The 20,269-nt window shown below is 35.7% G+C and overlaps 1 protein-coding gene across 2 annotated transcripts in view; it reads left to right on the forward strand.

Annotated features, from left to right (window-relative positions):
* GABRG2 (gamma-aminobutyric acid type A receptor subunit gamma2) overlaps window positions 1–20,061 on the forward strand; it is a 68,097-nt gene extending 48,036 nt beyond the window's left edge. Inside the window, exons 7-10 of one of the 2 annotated variants that reach the window (XM_052684832.1) lie at window positions 12,794–12,946; window positions 14,664–14,869; window positions 16,671–16,694; window positions 18,082–20,061. In XM_052684832.1, coding sequence (XP_052540792.1) covers window positions 12,794–12,946; window positions 14,664–14,869; window positions 16,671–16,694; window positions 18,082–18,357 — 659 coding nt within the window. In that variant the 3' untranslated portion in view covers window positions 18,358–20,061. The remainder of the gene's footprint in view (window positions 1–12,793; window positions 12,947–14,663; window positions 14,870–16,670; window positions 16,695–18,081) is intronic. The other variant, XM_052684833.1, reaches the window with a different exon arrangement.
* Window positions 20,062–20,269: the final 208 nt, after the last annotated feature.

The raw sequence follows: 20,269 nt of genomic DNA on the forward strand, positions 1-20,269 counted from the left end.
AATTTAGCAGGCTTTTCAACACTGAAACTCCTTATAATTAAACCATGGGTTTTTATGTTTGATAGTGTTTTTTTGCCTTTTGTCTTTTTTTTTTTTTTTTTAAGAGAGAATAATCTTTTGCTATGAATTTTTTTTATTTTTATTTTTATTTTTTTAAGTTTACTCAGCAGCAGGAAATAATGCAAATTTAAAAGTGTTGGCATTTTTCATCTTGCCATTCTAACATTTTGCAAGTGCCAGTGTTATTTTTTTACAAAGTTCTGTTATCTGTAGTTGTTACCTTACTTCCACGTTGTTAAATATATATAAATATTACAAAACAACTGTTCTTTTTCGAAACAGTGTAATGAACATGACAAAACTGGAAAGTTTGAGTTTTTTTCTTCTATTTTTAAGAAAACACTGTTTGTAGAAATGGAGAAAGTTTCAGACCCATTCTTATAATAATGATTGGCCCTTATTTGCAGTGAGTTTATTTTATTTTGCTTCTTTGCTCAACTATACCTATATTGAATGGCTTTCAGTGTCAACAGGAAGACAAGAGTGTTTAACAGATTTGTAGAAATTTCCTTAGGGTGTGAAAGCAAAAATAAAGATATTATATAATATATAAAAATATAGACATAAAATATAAATCATATATTATGCAATGACTATTTCTTCTTTTTCTCAGCCACTCCCATTAAATATTTTCACTTAAGCTCAAAATAGAATCTGCCAGATGTAGTTCAAGCATACAGTGGGCAAAAGTTCCAAAACCTCCATGGGAAGAAAGATGGGGTTGAGAGAAGAAAAACAGCTGTTTTACAGCCCTAAAATTGTTCATGGAGGTGCTGGGACTAGACCTGAGATATCTTGCCTGTTGCTTCAATGTTCTAAACAATAATCCACACTGCTGGAGATATTGTTGGGCTCTGCTGCCTTTCAAGAAGTCAGTTTATTTTTTATTCTGTATCTGTGTTGGGTTCTTGAGCTCAAAGTCATCTTCTCTTATTACTGAGCTGCCTTAGCTCTCTGCAGCCCCTGACATTTGGTAGCTGATCACACTGAGCTCTGAAGAAAGTTGGTTTTGATCTATGCTACTTTTGTTCCTTGATGTTCTGCCTTCCAGGATCTCATAGCTGGGCGAATTTTAGTCTTTTCTTGTTACTTAGAATGGTTTCCCGAGGGTTTAAAATTAAATATTTGCTGATTAAATCTTCTAAAATATTTAAAGGATGCCAAAAATAAATGAAATTAAGAGTCTAAAATAAACATACTGCTGGAAGTCAAGCAATAAAGCATGTTGTATTCCTCCCAGCATCCCTTGGGCTTTTTGTTTATCGTACTGTCTTTCTAGTGATCTCCCTGTGCATTCAGTGGAAGAAATGCTGGTGTTCAAGTGGTACTTTTTTTTATAAATATTTCTTTTGCTGGGGGGTTAAGACAGAATGAATCTGTGAAACCCATAGCTTCCCTGCAGAACTTTGCCTCCATGCACTCATGTCTTCTCTCCTCTGGAGAGGAAAGAGAAGAAAACATCAAGTGTTGTTGCAGCCCCAGGTTATGTAATACTGTCTCTTGGCTCTGAAAATAACTGGAAACATCAAGAGAAAAGATTAAATGTACTGTATCCTCAAATTCCTCTTCTCTCAGAATGAAAGGCCTTCAGAGGAATTCCAAAATGACCTTTGCCATGCAAAACAATTTAGGAAGATTTAAAAGCAAACCTATGAAGCGCTGCTGTAAAAACTACATTAGTCCTGCGCAGTCAATTCAGCAAGCAGAACACACACAAAGCTTGTTAAAGAATGCTTATTTCAGGGAGTTTGCTAACATGCCTGTAAGTCTGTTATTTAGATCAGAAATATTACATCATTTTATCTCCTTCTATAGTTTATTTCCTTCTATATTTCTGTCTATTTTCTTTGTTCTATCTTCTTCATCAAATAGGCTTGCATCTAGTTTTCTACCATTTCTGAAATTCTGAGAACTTTGCAGTAGGGTATATAAATGCATGATAGGATGTGAACCTTCCTGTTCAGTCATGAGTAGTTCTGCCCTGAGATTCATTCACTGACCACAGCAGACTCTATGCTCTAAGCGCAATGTCAGCTCAGATGAGAAAGTCTCACAAGCCCACCTGAGAACTGATTCACTTTGGGATCTGTTTGTCTCCCTTGACTGACCATTCGGTTGACTTGTTCTCATAGGTACTTAGGTACATAGGTAGTTATCTCCTGTGTTTAAGAGCAGCCAGGCTTGGATACTGCCAGGAAATGTATATACTAGGGGATATGACTTGGATACTTTGAAATGAATTAAATACAATAAATCATATTTCTTATTTGCTTATAGTGCTGATCTCACTGCATCTCAAAACCTTTTTTATAACACTGGCAATTCAAAACTAATCAAGTCTTGCTTTAAACACACGTGGACTGTCAGCTGTTGGAGTGTTGTTTTATTATTTATTTGCTGAACTGAACAGGCTTTACTTGGTTGTTCAGAGAACAAACAGACATCCAAAAGAGTCAAGGACACAAGATGCCTGCCTGTGGGGATTGTGGCTGTCTGCTTTCTCATTTTAGTTGAAATTTTTGTCAGTCTCACATTTGCTCATCTATTTGTTCCTATTTCCTACCACAGTACATCAAACAAGTTATTTAGAAACCCAACTTCTAACTGCCCAGAGATGAGATGAGATGCTGAGCTAGGCTAACACTTCCTGGAGAAGAGAGAAGTTGGAAAAGGAGCAGAAGGTTCTTTAATTTGCAGATTATTTGCACACTGGCACTTAATGACTCCCTCACAGCAGTTGCAACCTATTACATCATGCTGCTGCCACATCTGAACACTAATCCTGCACACTAAAAATCCTCCTGCATTTGCTGATGCCGCTGTAGTAGCTAAGCTGCCTTCATAACAAATACTCCAAAACAAATTCAAAAAGTTCATAATTACATCCCTAATCAGGAAAAAAAAAAATATATATATATATATATATATGTTAAAAAAAAGAAAGGCTCTGTATCATACATTTTTCTTTCAAAACTGTAGAATGGACTGAGGAATAGAAACATACAGAATTTTACCTCCATTCCTGTGTAGTGATATTTCTTAGCAACAAAAAATTGTTAGGGTGAAGCTTGTCTCTGTGAATTCAAAGGGAAGGTGGGAACAACAATAATAGATTTTAATTACTGTCTAGAGTCATTACATTCTTTCCTTCTATAATTAGAAACTAATGAAAAGTGGAACACATTCTGTCAAACAAACAGAGAAAACAGCACGTCACGTGGAACGAGCAGCCAAGGACCAGAAAGAAATTCAGAACTGTGGTCAGAACATCATGTCATACATAAAGAAATTCCATTTCTTTGGATAGCTATAATGATTCATCTCATTTTGCAGGAATTTCATCAGCTCGAGTTGTCATTTCACACAAACACAAACTAATTCCAGCTCCTCTCCCCTGGTCCTGCTGGAAATCAAGGTGTTTGACGTCAGGCACATCCACACACAGACATACATGTGTTACTCTTTAAAAACAGGAAAAAAAAAAAAGAGGAGGAAATCTCTTTCCGCCTTCCACCCTGCTGTTCAATGTAGTTAGGATTCATCCTTTGGAATGTAAATTGAAAACCGGGCTTGCTGCTATCTGAATCCCAGAGATAATCTTATATAAATGGACTATAGTACAAGCTTTGTGAAAGTCTTAATGTTGTTTTACCCCATTACATAATCAAGCTATAATCATGGCTTAGATATTTAGTGTTGGGGTGGAAGTCACTAGTACAGCTGCCACATTGGATCAGTGATGACTATGAATCGCCTTGTCCTTTATGTAACACCCAGGCACAGCAAGCACCAGCAGTCAGGTAGAAAATGAGACTGTTTCCAAGTGCTTCAAGTCTGCTGCAAGCAAATACAATGCCATTGCAGATTTCCTTTCTTTCTTTGCCCCAAAGGCTAAACATTCACTGTATTTTATTTCACATCATGACTTCCTATGACACAATACTGGTATTTCACTGCTAAAACTCAGAGGAAAAGAGAATGTTGAGCAGTTTTGAAAAGGAAAAGACCTAATTATTTTCTGAAGCTGTCTGGCACTTATGCATTTCAAAAATGAGTCGATGAAAGAATCTAAAATTGTAAAGTACAGAAGCAATGAAAGGGTATCTAGAAAAGGATGAAATAATGAGGAGTCATGGTCAGATACCTAGGGTGCAGTACTCTTTCTGATTCTCCCTCTTCCCCAGTCTTTTATTTTACCTGGCTGTGGAAAGCAATAAATCTTATAATTATCAGCTTATGATCAGCACTGTGATCAAGTATCTGTCTTTATGAAAATTCACTCAAGTGCTCCTGTGATCAAATATTTTGGCCAAAATGACTTTACTGTGATATATGTAAAAGCACAATGCAAAGATAAGTAAATGTCATCATCTCTTCCTTTGACAAATAACCACTCTTAGAAGTTCGTTTCCATTAGCAAAATGGGTTTGCAGGACTAGGCAAACCTTAGGACATCCTGATCTGCAGTAAGAAAGAAATAACATATCAAAAATATGTGATATTAGGTGTTATATAAAAGAGTAATTTGTTTAGGTTAAATATGAATCCACACAAAAAATTCTGTGCTGAGAAAGGAATATGTTTTTCTTATATCACAGTAACATCACAAGACATCTCACTGACCTCTTACCCCTAACAAAACAATAAATGCTAGCAAGAATTCCAAACACAGACCCTGTCAAGGCAAGAAAAGAGATGGAAACAAAAGCACTGAAATGAGTACACCAATCTTAAACTATTTACGTGATATTTCTTTCTAGATTAAAGATGCACTGTGCAATGCAGCCCACAGTCTGACACTGGCCTGGTTTGGGAGAGACCGGAGTCCCATCTCCTGTTGTCTCTTCTCCTGCCTGCCCTGGGGATAGCACTCTGCCCCAACCACTGCTGAGCACCAGAGCTCAGCTGCCATCGCTTTTCTGACATGAAAGAGAAAAGGCTTTCCCCATGTTTTACCAGTTCTTTTTGTCTGTTTGCCCTGCTGTCCTCCAATGTGTCAGAAGTGGAAGTATACATAATATACCAGAAGTCTGTCATCTTACAGGCAATTTAATTACCAATTAGTTATTTATTATTATCATTTATCATTATCATATTATTTATTATTATTAAAGCTCATTCCGTTTTCCTGCCATAGGCAGGGTTGCCCTCACCAGGTCAGGCTGCCCAGCATCCCATCCAATCTGCCATTGAGCACCTCCAGGGATGGAGCATCCACAGCTTCTCTGGACAGCCTGTGCCAGTGCCTCACTGCCCTCTGAGTGAAGAATTTATTCTAATGCCTAATCTAAATCTACCCTTTTATGGTTTAAACCCAGTTATGCTTGTTCCTGATAGAGTTCCCCCCAAGTTCTCCCTTAGGCCTCTTCTAAGTACCAGAAGGCTGTAGTGAGGTCTCCCTGGAGCCTTCTCTTCGCCAGGCTGAACAAGACCCGCTCTCTCAGCCTGTCCTCATAAGAGAAGTGCTCCAGCCCTCTGAGCATCCTCATGGCCTCCTCTGTATTTGAATATCTGAATATACAAATATCTGAATATTTGTATTAAAAATGGCACAAAACCTAGTCCTTTAAAAAAGATAGATGCATTTAGAATCTCTGTTGGTCCCATTTGCTAATATTTTTATACTAAGTACTGGTCTAAAAAAACTGAATTTTTAAGAACTTGAGAGAATTAGAATCTCGTCTGGATTCAGTAGGATTTAAGTATATATCTCCAGTCCAGATACTTACAGCACTGAATTAATACACAGCAAGGTGCAATTCTGTCAGCTCTAGAAAAATAACAGATGGTTTTCATATATTCTAGAAATCTGAGCATCTCAAACAATGGCCCGTTTGGGTCTGGGAACATTTTGTTTTATGTGTGGGTAAATCGTCACAGAAACCAATCAGTGACTAAGGCCTTTCAATTCTGTAAAAATACTGTAGACATTTTTCAAAGGTATTCTTTTAAATGTCTCACAATGTGAATGGCCTTCCTTTGTCTTTTTTACGGAGATTAATTCAGAGACAGCTTACCTTGAGCACTGACAGCAATGAACTTATCACTACAGCTGCTCTATTCCACTAAACTCCCATTTACCTGTTCATTCTTTAAAAAAAGAAGCAAACAAAACAATAAAAGAAAGCAGCATTAGCTATGATCTCCTCCTCACTGAAAATGAGACCTCTGGCCATGTTAACAGTAAAAGAGAGAGAGAACAAGGATGTTTCTATTACTTATTTATGAGGAAAAGAAAATAAATTCTGCTGCTATGGTTGTTCCTCATTAACAATTTATGCAGTTTATACACTCATTACGTGTAGCACAAAGGTGATATTCCTCTGGTAATATTTCTTTCGTACAAAAATTAGTTTTATTCATACAAGTGTTGCTATATTAACACAGCTGTAGGAATCAGTTATGCCATTCCAGTGTTTGTGTAAGTCAAATGGAAAATAATCACAGAAATTTTTACAATTCAGTTTTCCACGGGCAGACTTGGAAACGCTGCTCATTTCCAGTCTGAGGTGACAGTGCCCTCCTGTGGCATGATTTTTTTTTTCCATATGTACAGTCCATCCGGTGACAGAGCTAAGCAGAGTTTTCCATATATAATGACTCATTTATGTACTCGTTTATACCAGTTAAATGACAAAACCTTCCATTTCTATCTATATTTCTATACGTATGTTTTTCCAGATAAATCTGCTATTTGGTTTCTTTTTAAGATTAGGAGAAAAAAAGAAAATCAGCAGTGGAAATCTGGGCAGCTGGTGTGTGTCTGGGTCTGTATGCACCATGTGGATGCTGTTGGCTGCGTAAACAAAATTGTGCCTGTTAGTTGCTGTATAAACAGTGACTTATGTTAAATCCCAGTGGCTAGTCATTTGAGCAATCCTTGAAGAACAAATGACGGCCTGTAGGGAAAATTCTGGGGGAATTTGGCTCATATATTACCCTTGCTTTCTTCAGTATTATGTAGCTACTTGATAGAATTTTTTTCTGCCAGATACTGATTCATCATTATTATTCTGCTATGGAATATATTTTCTCCGCAGATTTTTGTATTTCAAGCATGAAAAGTACAAAATTATAAATAATATGAAGATTTACTAAAGCACTCGTGGATTTTCACGCTGTTATACCTAATGAAAATATTCAAGGTAACCAAAATATTGAAGGAAATTCATGTTCAGAACGTTCATGTTCTTGGGGGAGAATTGCTCCTACACTACGGAATCGGCACGAATTGAAGAGCTCTTGCTCTGTAAACTTCCATCACTTACAGAATTTCTGGAGATTTTACGTATCATCCTGTCTGAAGGAACAAAGAATGTATGAGGAGAACAGAGCCATCTCACTGTATGAGCATCCATCTCTTTTTGTCTCTTTTTGCTGCATCCTGCAGAGCAGTGTGTGGTTTGGTAGGCAGCGGAGGCAGCATGAAGCTTATCAGAATCAAGTCTTAGCAAAAATTCTCAAACAACTGCCTACGTCTATGGACACATGGGTTGTTTTCCAAACTGTTAGCTTAAAAAGATTTCCACAGAAATGCCATCATGTGAAAAGGCCAGACCTTCACTTAACTGAATTTTCTTGCTAGAAACTCTGTATATTTAACAGGAGTGACACTGAATTTTACCCACTCCAAAACTATCTATGGGAATGAACTGAAATGATACATATGGGTAACTTGATCAAATTGCTAACATAACATTTTTTAAGCTCTTCTGAACTTTTTTTTATAATTTAAACTTGTGGTTTAAAACAACAGAAAATGGGATCCTATAATAATAGTAAGGGTGAGGCAATCTGAGCTGTAAGTGTTGCTACCTGAACTATAATTAAGACACCAATTCCCTGCGATAGAAAGCTGTTCTTCTCTCTAGCATTTGTACCAGCTTCCAAATAGGTTTAGAGAACAAATTAGAGTCTTGTTGCCCCAGCACCTCACACATTGCACAGTCACTTAAACATGCATTACTAGTAGGTATAATTTCCCCCCCACTTTGCACAGGTATAACTGATTCCACAAGTGGGATGTAGTGAAGGATCACACCCACTGTGCTGATTAAATCAACTAAGTGCAATGTACATCTCCCCCTGGCTACACTTCCTGGCACAACTAATTCCTTCTATTGAACCTTTGGGAATTAGGCCAGGACGTACGCACAGATGGTTCCTCAAATCAGGAATTCACTTCCCCTTATGTCTAACAGAGCCAGAATCTGAGTACTCAAATTGCTGTATTACACAAGTATATGGAAAGAAGAGATTCAAGTTCCCACTCCAAGCATTGAGTCTGTGTATATTAGAATGGTATAGGACTGTTTGAAAAAAAATCCTCTTGTAAGGGCTCACAGAAGTCACGATCATCTGACACTGATGGAAAATTGATCTCCATTTCAAAATATCTCTTGCTCTATAGATGTGAATTTAAGCCCACACACTTTCTCTATATGTAACAAGGATTTTTGCCACCAACAGAAATCCCTATTTCCAATTAGAAGTAGCATCATGAAGAGGCTGTGCCTGAAGTCAGAATCCTGTTTCATGTCTCCTGCTCTTCAGAAAATAAATAACAGGAATATGCACTTAGTAGAAAATGTGATGAGTATTTGTACATGAATATAAGCATGATCTGAAGAACACTTTCCCAAGAGACTGCATTCTGGTTAAAAATTCAAATACATGTTGCTGAAGAAACGGTTGAACTGATTATCATATCTGTAGACTACATCTAGCTATGTATATATTCTGACATAGAGGAATGGAAGATATATACATATTCATAGGGTGGAGGGGAGAAAGAAATGATGTGTAAATATATTAAGAATGACTTGTGCTCTTCAATGTAAGAGGATTATTTTTGCCAGAGAAATACTGTATTTCTTTACAAGTAAAAAACACTAGGTGTTTTCTAAACATATATAGTAATGTATATAAACCATAGAAAGAGTAGGACTGTAATATCTCTAGTGAAAGGCTAAAATAATCCAATAATTATCTAATTATAGTGCCAAATGTTAAGTATGTAGGTATGCTGTGTCGCAGAGAAGCTGCCAGGTTACATTATCATTCATTTCCAAAAAAGTCCAAAAGTATATCAGTCTTCCCAACAGCCATCTGGCAGTCTGAGAATCTCTGTAGCTGCAGTATGCAAGATTGGATAGACAAGAATCAGAGTTCAGGGAACAAGGATGAGGTAATAATGAAAAAAAAATAACAATTTACCAAGTGAGAACTAGTGAATAACACTGTGCTAAGTATCAATTCTGGTCATTTTTTACTAAAATAGTGTCTTAGCTTGACAGCTTCATGCAGGCATCACACCAGGAGTGAAAACCACCTCAGGCACAGAGATAATCTGAAAATAACAAAGTGTTTAAGCTGGCCCCAGCTGAAGAGCAGAGAAGACCATGAATAAAGTCAGAAATAAAACAAATATGGATAAAAACAGCACTGAGGCAAGAATCCATTTTAAGAGGCTATGGTTTTAAGTCATGAAAAGTGGGATTAAAGCAAAATGCTGCCAAGTCCATGTCTCACAGAGGACTTAATATGCTTTACCTTTTGGATGTACATCTTACGACAACTGGTATTAGGTCCTAAATGGCACATGTTTGGTCTTGCATTACTTTGTATGCTTCTATAGCATTACGTATTTGATTATTTCCAGACTACTTGCCTTATTTTAAACCACACATCTCGAAGTCCTGCTTCTACACCGTTACATTGTGCACATTGCACCATTACATATAAAGGCAACATTTAGCATCATGCCTCTTCGGGGCAATCTTGTTTTCCTTACTGCTTTATTTATAATTGTTCATATTACTCAAAGGCTGGAGGAAATATTCAACACATTACAGAATTATTGGCTTGCCTTGTCACACAGCCTTTCCTGTCATATACTGGTAAAAAATCATCTCTACATCCCACTTCCCAAAATCAGAACAAAGCAAGATAAGGAAAAATTATTTATCTTTGTGGTTTTAATGTTATTCCTTTCTCTAGTAAGATTCTCTGAAGTAGTAGTATTTACTCCACAGCACAACATTTATAGCACCAGTAGGCTTTCACATTAGAAAGCAACATGTAATTTAAAAGAATTTACATATACTTAAATAGTTCTTCAGACTGGAAATCTCCATGCTGCTGGGCAAGTTATATCGGATATTCAAGTCCTGACTTCCTCTGCTTTAACTGCTCGGTTTGTAAAAACCTTAAAGCTTGTTAAGTATATAGGGGTTTATTTAGTTGAGCTTTCTGTAGAATGTTTCAGATTATACAAGGTATGAAATAAGGTCTGCCAAAACAGTGCTGTGGGCTCTGCTACAAGTATCAGAAACTGACAAAAAGAATTTCCATTAAATATTGTTCTGGAGTGGCTGGAATTTTTTATGTACAGATGCACTAAGAAAGACAGGCTTTGCATGATGAAAAGTCCAATAACATTTATGGGAAATGAGCATTATCTAGAACAATTACATCACTTTCTAATTTTGAGAACACACTAGCAGAAATATGCTATTTCTAAATTGGTTAAGGTCAGTATTAAAAAAAAAAAAAAAAAAAAAAAAAAAAAAAAAAAAAAAAAAGCAGAAGGAATTGTGTTAAATTATATATAAATTTCTTCCACTTGGATTGTCTCCAGTAGCACAAGCTTTCTGTTTGGGATACTGCTGTCGCTCTGTGTAAATGGACTGTCCTCAGAGCATGTCATTGAGATGACAGAGATTTCGAAGTAATAACTCATTGCTGTGGAATGGACCAAGACCTTCACACGTTAGTTAGCATTTTAAAACCTGGTATGCATTACATTGTTGACAAAATATGTGTTAAATTTAAATAAATGCGTAAATTGTAAAAATATCAGTACAATAGTTCACCATTTTTCACCAAAAAAAAAAAAAAAACGACTTCCATCAAAATAAAAATCTAAATAAATCTCACTGGAGACCTGATAATCTCCACCAGGTTTCCTAGGGAAAACAGTGAAATAGTATTTGTGAAAATCACCTAAAAAACTGAAAGATTGGAGTCGCTTCCTCTCCCTGATATAAACGCATTTTTGTGTGTTATTCACACCACTTGGTGCTCTTGCACACATGGTTATTGAAGAAGGAGTCTCTGTATGAAGTCTCTGCAGCACACCCCAGTCTGGGTCAGATGGATTTACTGTTCATTTTTTCAGTACTGGTGCCGAGTTGTGGATTTGGCTCTAACACCTTTGAGCAGTAGTGCTGGCTTCTGTACTTAACTGCGATATTTTTTGTTCTTTTGAGTAAAAGAACCTACAAAGCAAGAGTATAAAACCAACAAAACAGGCAAACAGACGTGCCCAACTACAGGAGAAACATTATGGGCAAAATATATGAAAGAAGTAGTTAGCTCAGATCTGATATATCTGCTCAGCTACTCCCCAGGATGGTCTACTGCAGCTGGAACTTAAAAAGAAGCAAGAGCAGAGAGAAAACAACCAAATTTTGTTTCAATTCTGAGCTAATCTTTTCTAACTTGTTATGTTGTCACATGCTTTTGGCTTTATATTTCCCATCTCTTCTTTCTGGTAATTTGTTGATTCACTAAAGCAATACAGTAACACTAAACTTGAAGACAGCCTTTTCTCTGAGACTGTTCACTTTGAAGTAACACAAGTACTGCTTTAAGTGATCTCTACAATAATACAGAAGAGGAAAATAGGAAAAAAAATAAGTGGTTTTGAAAAACCTATGTTAAGAAATTGGTTGCCCAAATTGATAAAATAGACACTTTCCAAGAAGTCAGTAGATGTACCACAGAGATGAAGAATGAGACAGGCTCCAGTTCTTGTGCTCCTGGTCAATGTCTTGCTTAGCGCAATGACACAAACATACAAGACAAGTTTATCTGTGGATTGAGGGGATAATCAGATGACATCTACTTGTTAAAACTGGTTGCTCATGCTCAACCAGATCTTGTAAATCCCAAGTACATAAGTTGCTTTTTAAAGTTTCTAGTTTCCTTATAATGCAGTGAAATTAAAAACCAATTAATCCCTTGTAAACAGACATTCATATTGGAGGGAAAAAATAACAACAACAAAAAAAAAAGCCACACCAGCTGAAAAATTAACTTTGAAGCTTCTTCTGTGACTAAGTTCAAAGGTGGGCAAATTAACATTTTCATTACATCTGAAAACAGAACTTTCTCTGTTAAGGAGCAGTACTGATCTAAACAGAATGCATATTAGCCATAGAGTCTTTTGGGTATCTCCGGGAAAGCATCTCACTCTGGATGTGCAAACCTTCTGTTTGAGTTTGGGAATTATCTCTAGACCGCATTTCATAGAATTGCAATGAAGTCTTTTGCAGCCTGGGGTTTTGCAGTTCTTTTGCAATCAAGATTTCCCAGAAGTGCTGTAATCTGAAGCAAAGATGAGATCCAGGGGTTTTTTTTGTTTTGTTTTTTGGTTTTTTTTTTAGCTTAGAAGAAATACATCAAAATCCAGAGCTTTGCTTTATTCCTGCATCCTGAAGAGAAATATCTATACATCTGCAAGATGTGATGAATGAAGTGGTAAATTAGAAGTCTGCTGTGCTATGCAAAAGAGATTACCCTTGAAATCTGAAGTTCAAGCTACATAAGTGAACACGCATGGCTTTCATATATACTACAGACATAGAATAGGAAAGTCCTAGCCAACATCTAGAAATTCTACGAACTTATTTAACATATTATTCTACTTCAGTATCTTTTTATTTTACAGGAGACTATGTAGTCATGTCTGTTTACTTTAACCTGAGCAGGAGAATGGGTTATTTCACTATTCAGACCTACATTCCCTGCACACTTATTGTTGTGTTGTCCTGGGTCTCCTTCTGGATTAACAAGGATGCAGTTCCAGCCAGAACATCACTGGGTGAGTTGCTTTACTTTCCTGCTTTCATTCAGCATTATGATGTTAAACTGACACCAGTTTCTAAATGCAAGAGGGGAGAATTTAATACAAGTTCCTCCTGTTTAGAATAATGTAATCACTTCCAAGGAGTAACAGCACTTAGACTATATTTGTCTCTCTTCCATTTTACCATGTCACAACCTAACTAGGAGTACTGACGATCATCTCCAAAAGCTTTTGCATCTTTTCTGATTACCTTTTTTGATTTTTTTTTTTCTTTTTTTAAACCTGTGCTACTAAGAATCATTTTAGTTTTTCCTTCTGCATTTTTATTTCCTCAAGAACTACAGAATAGAGCACTGCAGGGAGGGTCAGCATTTTCATTACAGATTTCCCTTGAAAGAAATACAGGAATAGAGGACCAACAGCCCCAACGCATAATGCTTTAAGTGTTTTATTGCTTTTTTTTCACTCTCTGAAACAAGAAAATGTGCCTTAAAGTATAAAGTGAATAAAGGCATTCAGCTGTTATTTTTGTTTTTGCTTAGACATACAATGCAGACTTGTCTCTCTGCTGAAAATTTGGCTATTCATATCTCTAAGATAAAATCAGTGGTATGAAATTTGCCATAAAAATATGATGAATTTTAACCATTCTGATGCATTTTTAATGTTATTTACATCACAGGACAGGCAATAATGTTCTGAAAGGAGAAGGGAAGGTGAGGCCTGTCCTAATAATTTTTAGTTATGAGCTACAGTCACTTCTGAAAACCAGAGGAGGCACTACTGAGAGAAATCTGACCTCACAGCGTGACAATTGTAAACAGTCCTGAGAGACTCTCTTCCAGCTTTATTTGCAAGAAATCACTTAAATAAGCAGCAACAGAGAATTAGTGTGGAAATTTGGGGCTAGTATCATTTGCTTACAACTAGAATGCATTAAAAATAAGAGAAAGGAAACAAAGTCTCGTTTACACAGTACACATACAAATAAATACACTTTTTGATCTGAATTTTCATCTGGATTACAGGCTTCCTTAAGAATTTTCATAATTTCTAAATCATATAATGGCTGTAAATACATTTCTTACTGGCATTGTTGTCATTACTGATATGAATTCCATAAATGACACATGCTGGACAGCATGGAAAGTTTTATATTAGAGCCTTTTATATTATATTTTTATTATATTATTTATAATACATAATAAATAGATGAGAATATATTATTTATAATATATAATATAAATTATAATTATATTTATATTTAGAGCCTTTTATATTAGCCTTTGGAGTACTTCAAAGAATGGATTAAAGTGACAGGTATATTTTTTTCTCCACCTGACCTCTCACTCTGTTAGAAAAAGTTCTTTTCTCTCTATCAGTTTCGGGATTCAAGAACATAAACCCTAAAAACTGCATTTCTCAATTAGAAATGAAAAATGGATACCTAAAAGCAAAACTATAAAGCAACAAAGCTGAATTCAATACATTTTTTAAAATTAGAATCCATCTGCAGGGCAACACTTGCAATGACTATGCAAAAATGATTCACACTCCCTATTCATCCTTGAAGCTCCCACTGAATCCACATTTCACTGCTTGGGATGGGTTGATATTTTTGCTCTCTATCAGAACTGCTGGCATCCTTCAGAAACAGTCAGAGAGAGAAATGGCAGCATGGCTTTGTTACATGAAGTTATAACATTTCTGATGTTTTCTATCTGTCTACCAGGTATTACAACTGTCCTGACAATGACCACCCTAAGTACGATTGCTCGTAAATCTCTTCCAAAAGTCTCTTACGTGACAGCAATGGATCTTTTTGTGTCAGTTTGCTTTATTTTTGTTTTCTCTGCACTGGTGGAATACGGAACTTTGCACTACTTTGTCAGCAACAGAAAGCCAAGCAAGGATAAAGACAAAAAGAAGAAAAATCCAGTATGTATCTTTTTACCAGTGAGGTATAAAATTAAATTACATTATCTGAAGGAATACTTATCTTCTCTCTATGCCTGTACTCTCATTTGAGCATATCTACACTTCTGTATTAATAGGAATAAAATCATTTACCTCGATAATTAACAATGCGTATATCACAGTTGTCTAGACAGCAGAGAAACAAATGTCTTAAAACAAGGACCCTTTTTGCCAAATTCTTCTACAAATAACTATCAATGAAATTGTTATTTATGTTATAGATAGAGCTTTTACTATGACCGCCATGGAAGAACTCTCAGTGTCTCTTTCTTATCTTTAGCAATATTCTCTGCCATTAACTTACATATGTATTATTGGCATGATTCTGCTTTTTGTAACGTTAAGTTCAAACTATGGACTGTGCTTTCTTTCTAATTCCCCCGTAAGCACCCGTTTCCTTTTTATTGTTTCCTTATCTTCTTTTTCTTGTATTCTCTCTCTCCATTATGTATTTCACTCCTTCTGAAAGTGATTTATCAGCATTGGCAATGTTTCTTATTGATGCATGCTACACAATAATAAATAATGTATATAATAACCACAGTAAAAAGAAAAGACCCAGGAATACCCTTAGGAGATTTCTAAGAGTATGTTTAGGTAGGGAAAAAGTATTGTCTTATTTTGTCCAGGGCAGACTTCATGCCTTTTGCTGCTGATTGAGAAGTGTGTTGTCTAGAAACTGTGAGGTGAAAGGAATGAGTGTAGAATACTACAGGGAACAAAAGCAGCCTAATCTTCTTCAAAGAAAAATCAAATATGCATCTGCAAGATGTGACGAACGCAAGTGTTTTACATTAGTTAAGAATATTTTCAAATCCACTTCAGGCATGTAGGAAATAATGAAAGTGTCTGGATTTGCTCTGCTAAAGTCCTTAAGATATTCTCTGTTAGTTACACAGAAGCAAGAAAGCTTGCAAGAAAGAAAAAAAATAGTAAAATATATAAATTAAACTAGTTTTCATTACACTTACTTGTCATAATTTCAATTTTAAAGCTTGATGAGAAATACACTCTTAAAATTACAGATATACACTGCAGTGGATAAACAGCCAGCTAAACATCCGTAAGACTACACATTACTTTAGGTGTGGTGAGTTTGGATTTCATCATAGGTGTGTTTAGATCAAAAAGCACTTTTGGATGGTGGCACATATGTCTGTCTTAGGCTGAAATAAATGGCTGCTTATGTGAACCTGTGTCACAGACAATTAAGAGAGCAAAGATTAACTATCTCAGATCTATTTACCTTGCTTAGAGATTAGTTGCTCTTACACTTTTTCTCTGGGACAATCCTGGGACAAATAGAAATAACAATTCTCCAAATCTAAACCTAGAGTCTAGAAAACTTAAAAGTAGAGTCTTCAGTACTCTGTATTCAGGTAGCTTTTTCTAAAATTTGCTTTCATAAGCTCTGAATTGTCTCTTCTTTCAAAGCAGTTCAACATAAAAGACTGGAATACCTTGAGAATATGAAAAGATCTAAATGGAGTTTGATACACTTTGTCTTTGGTCTGGATGTAGTTACAAGTCAGAGATAAGATAAAGAAGTGTGGGTTTCATAGCATAGATTCTTGTTTAAATGGCTGTTACCCCAAACTTTCTATAAATTTAGTTCTTTTTGACTTACTATGTTTTAGAAACATATTTTTAATTTACATTATTTTTTTCTCTTTCTTTCTTTCTTTTTTTTTTTTTTCTTTTTTTTTTTTCTTTAATTTAAACCAAAACCCTCTGATTCTCTTTTCTGTCTACAAAATGAAAGCTTCTTCGGATGTTTTCCTTCAAGGTATAATGTTTTTTGGAATGGAAATTCACTGCATGCGACTGCTGAATTTAACGATTAGAGCATATATGAGAGTGCTGTTGTTTGTTTGTTTTCTTAAATTAGACATCTAAGCATTCTACTCTAGGTAACTTCCTAATTAAGTAGAATGTTTATGCTTCTCTAAATAATACGTAGAGTTGATTCAGCAGCCCAATTATTGATTCACTATGATTTTGAACTTACACTAAGTTCAAGAGTGACCAACATTATTGGATCGCATGAATTAAGAGAGTTTCTGTTCAAAGTATTTCTGCTTCTCTCTTTGTTAATTGCCCATGGGATCCAATGCCACCAGCTACACCAGAAACCGCAATACACCCTTTTAGAACTCAGATCTGATCCCTCAGTTTATGACTTAACTTCAAAATGATGAAACTAAATTTGTTTTGATATTGACATGAATGAAATTCAGTGTCATCATCGATCACTCAAATGCTGTTCCTTATGCAAAAAAAAGTCAGAGTTTTGAAAGGGTTTAAGATGCACATATTTTTTAATGCTGACACTTGACCAACACATTCTTAGCAAAATTAGCAAATATATCTAACTTTGTAATATGTCTAAATCTTATCTTCATTCAGAAATGCAGAGATTTTGTCCAAAACAAAGAACCATTGTAAAATGAAAGCCATTTACATGCTCATGGAATGAAACTATAATTATTTTACACAATCTGCAGCAAATTTTAAGACTCATCATAGTAATGTTCACCAGTGCTTAACTGCATTTTAGATGCATAGCTCATTCAAGTCACTCGAATAAATGTATGCCTGCCATATAAAGTTGGGTACATGATGAATCTTCTAGTTGGTGAACACTAATAGATGAACTGCATACATTCAAATTAACTATTGGAGAGTCTTACCAAGATTTTCATAACCTTACTAAAAATACTTTAATTGTGCCTTTTTTCCATATATATATATATTTGCACAAACCCCAGTAACACAAATAATCCTGCATTTCCAACTGATTATTTTCGTTCCACCCATGCTCAACACCCAAATTGCCTTCATATATCAGGCAGTTACGTGAAGTATAAAACAATTCCAAATATCATCAGTTCTGTTTCTTTTAACCTCTATGGTTTACTTAGTCTGGCATTAAAGCTAACTGTCCTCAGCTGTCAACTTGATCTTGATTTGTGCTGCTTTCCTGTAAAGTTAGTGTATGATGCAATTGATTTAAGCTGATTTTTAAGTTCAAGGTAATATTACCAGTCTCCCATGTACCCCTGTAGAACCATCATTCCCATGTTGACCATTAATTTCTGTTTCCTGTTGGTCTGGTGATAATAACAGAGTGTCTCCCTCCTGCCATCTTTTTCTTTTCTGCCATTCCATCCTAGGCACCCACAATTGACATCCGACCTCGATCAGCTACTATTCAAATGAACAATGCTACACACCTCCAAGAAAGGGACGAAGAATACGGGTATGAGTGTCTTGATGGCAAGGACTGTGCTAGTTTTTTTTGCTGCTTTGAGGATTGTCGAACAGGAGCATGGAGGCATGGAAGAATACATATCCGCATTGCCAAAATGGACTCCTATGCCCGCATCTTCTTCCCTACTGCCTTCTGTTTGTTTAACTTGGTGTATTGGGTATCATATCTTTACCTTTAAAAGCAGGAGATCAGTGATACAAGCCTTACTCACTGAATTTCTTAGAGAGATGGTTCCCAAAGTCCACTTGAAGTATTGAGGACGCGCTTTATAGTGGTATGAATTCTTTAGTGCCATAACCCAGTAAATACCAATTATATCATTTATCCAAAAATTGCCATCAGGTTATTGAGAATTAATTGTCCATTCAACATATTAAAATATCTCAAAAATATCATAAACAGGTAATACTCAGCTATACCTGATGGAATAAGGAGAATCAGGGCAGACAGGGCAAGGGGAGCATGGCAACATCACTCACTAGTAGGCGCTGCCATTTAAAACAGGAGTGACAGAGAGCAGAATTCCCAGGTAAAGTACTGTACAGTTTGTTAACATTGGCTATAATTATGTTATAGCTTTATTCTTTGTGGGCTTTTCTTTTTGGAAGAGTCATCTCTCACTTTGAATATGTATTAATAAGCTAGGAAAATAACTTTTACTCCCATCCAGATAAAAATAGACCTTTCCCTTTGCCATCCCTTTAAGAGCACATGTACAATTGCTGTAAATATTTCAATACCTTGTAGTACATAAAGTCTAGTGCATGCATCTTTTGGGGGCCAAAATAAATGAAACAAAGGTACCATAAAGTATTGTCTTTTATTTTGTGTCTCTGGCTGTGCTATTGTAATTGAAATGTGAATAAAAATCATATTTTTTTCCTTGGAAAATGTCCCCTTTCCCTCATGCATGGAAGATCCAAGCAGACAGCACTTTCATGTAAGACATTAGAGAAGCCTTAAGGATTCAAATAAATAACATGTAGACAAATCTGTATGGCCAATATAATAGCTCATAAAGTATACTGTACATGTCTGCTGCAGTTGTAGCCTTCATTTTCCATCGATAATGTTGCTATATTTCAAATGAATTTCCAGTAATTATACATTGCAAGATCAGCTTCTGAATTTAATCCACGTGTTTACATTGTTCTTCTCCCATGCTGAACTATTATATTCACACAAGGCTTTTTTTTCTTTTCTTTTCCCTGTCCTTTAGTCCAGTCCAAGAAATAGGTTTTATTCTAGATATTATTTTTACATAAGAACTTCTTTCTGAAATATTTGTATTGTGTATACGCATACAGTTCTCTGCCCATTCATGTCCTTGATCAGCAATAGTTGTTGCCAGTGCTGCTTTTCACTCCGTGAGTACCTTTACTAAAGAAACCCTTAAACCATAGCTAGCACACAGATATATATCCTTGAAAACAAAAGGGAACAAAGAGTGTCTTGGCTACTAAATCATATGTACGCAGTTTATGTGTATTCAGAACCTTCAGCCCTCCTGGGTGAATCTTGAAACCCACATACTCACTAGTTTTCAGCACCTAATGATGCTCAATTATGCAACCTTAAGCACATGTACATATGACTGACTTTTTTTTTTTTTTTTACTGTCAAAGATGTAAAATGTCAACTCCTGAGAAGTGGGTTTGCAGACTGAAATGGGAGATATTTAATTATCATTACAGAATTACTAATAGCTGAAATGGAGGAAAATGAAAGTTTTCCAATGTTTGTATAGTTTTGGAAATAAAAAAAATGTATAAAAAAGGAATAACTCAATCATCAATTGCTTCTTGTCCAATGTATTTGAAAATCTTTTAATAAAGGAATTGCACACACCTGTGGACTTTTTCCAATAAAACTGCTGCACTCAGCTCTAGAGTTTTCTTTTGATTAGTTTGTTAAAAGCACATGTCAAGGACTAGACTCGGCCCTAAGAAGTTCGATTCATCAGCTGTCTAAACATAAAGTGACAATAATCCTCGTAACCCTCTGCACTGTCTCATTTTGTAGTCAAATGGCCCACTCACATTTTCATGGTTTGAGAATAAGCATCTTCAAAAGTATTTTGAAGATTACCT

This window comes from Tympanuchus pallidicinctus, unplaced genomic scaffold, assembly GCF_026119805.1.
Source record: "Tympanuchus pallidicinctus isolate F22 unplaced genomic scaffold, pur_lepc_1.0 scaffold21, whole genome shotgun sequence".
Taxonomy (NCBI): Eukaryota; Metazoa; Chordata; class Aves; order Galliformes; family Phasianidae; genus Tympanuchus; species Tympanuchus pallidicinctus.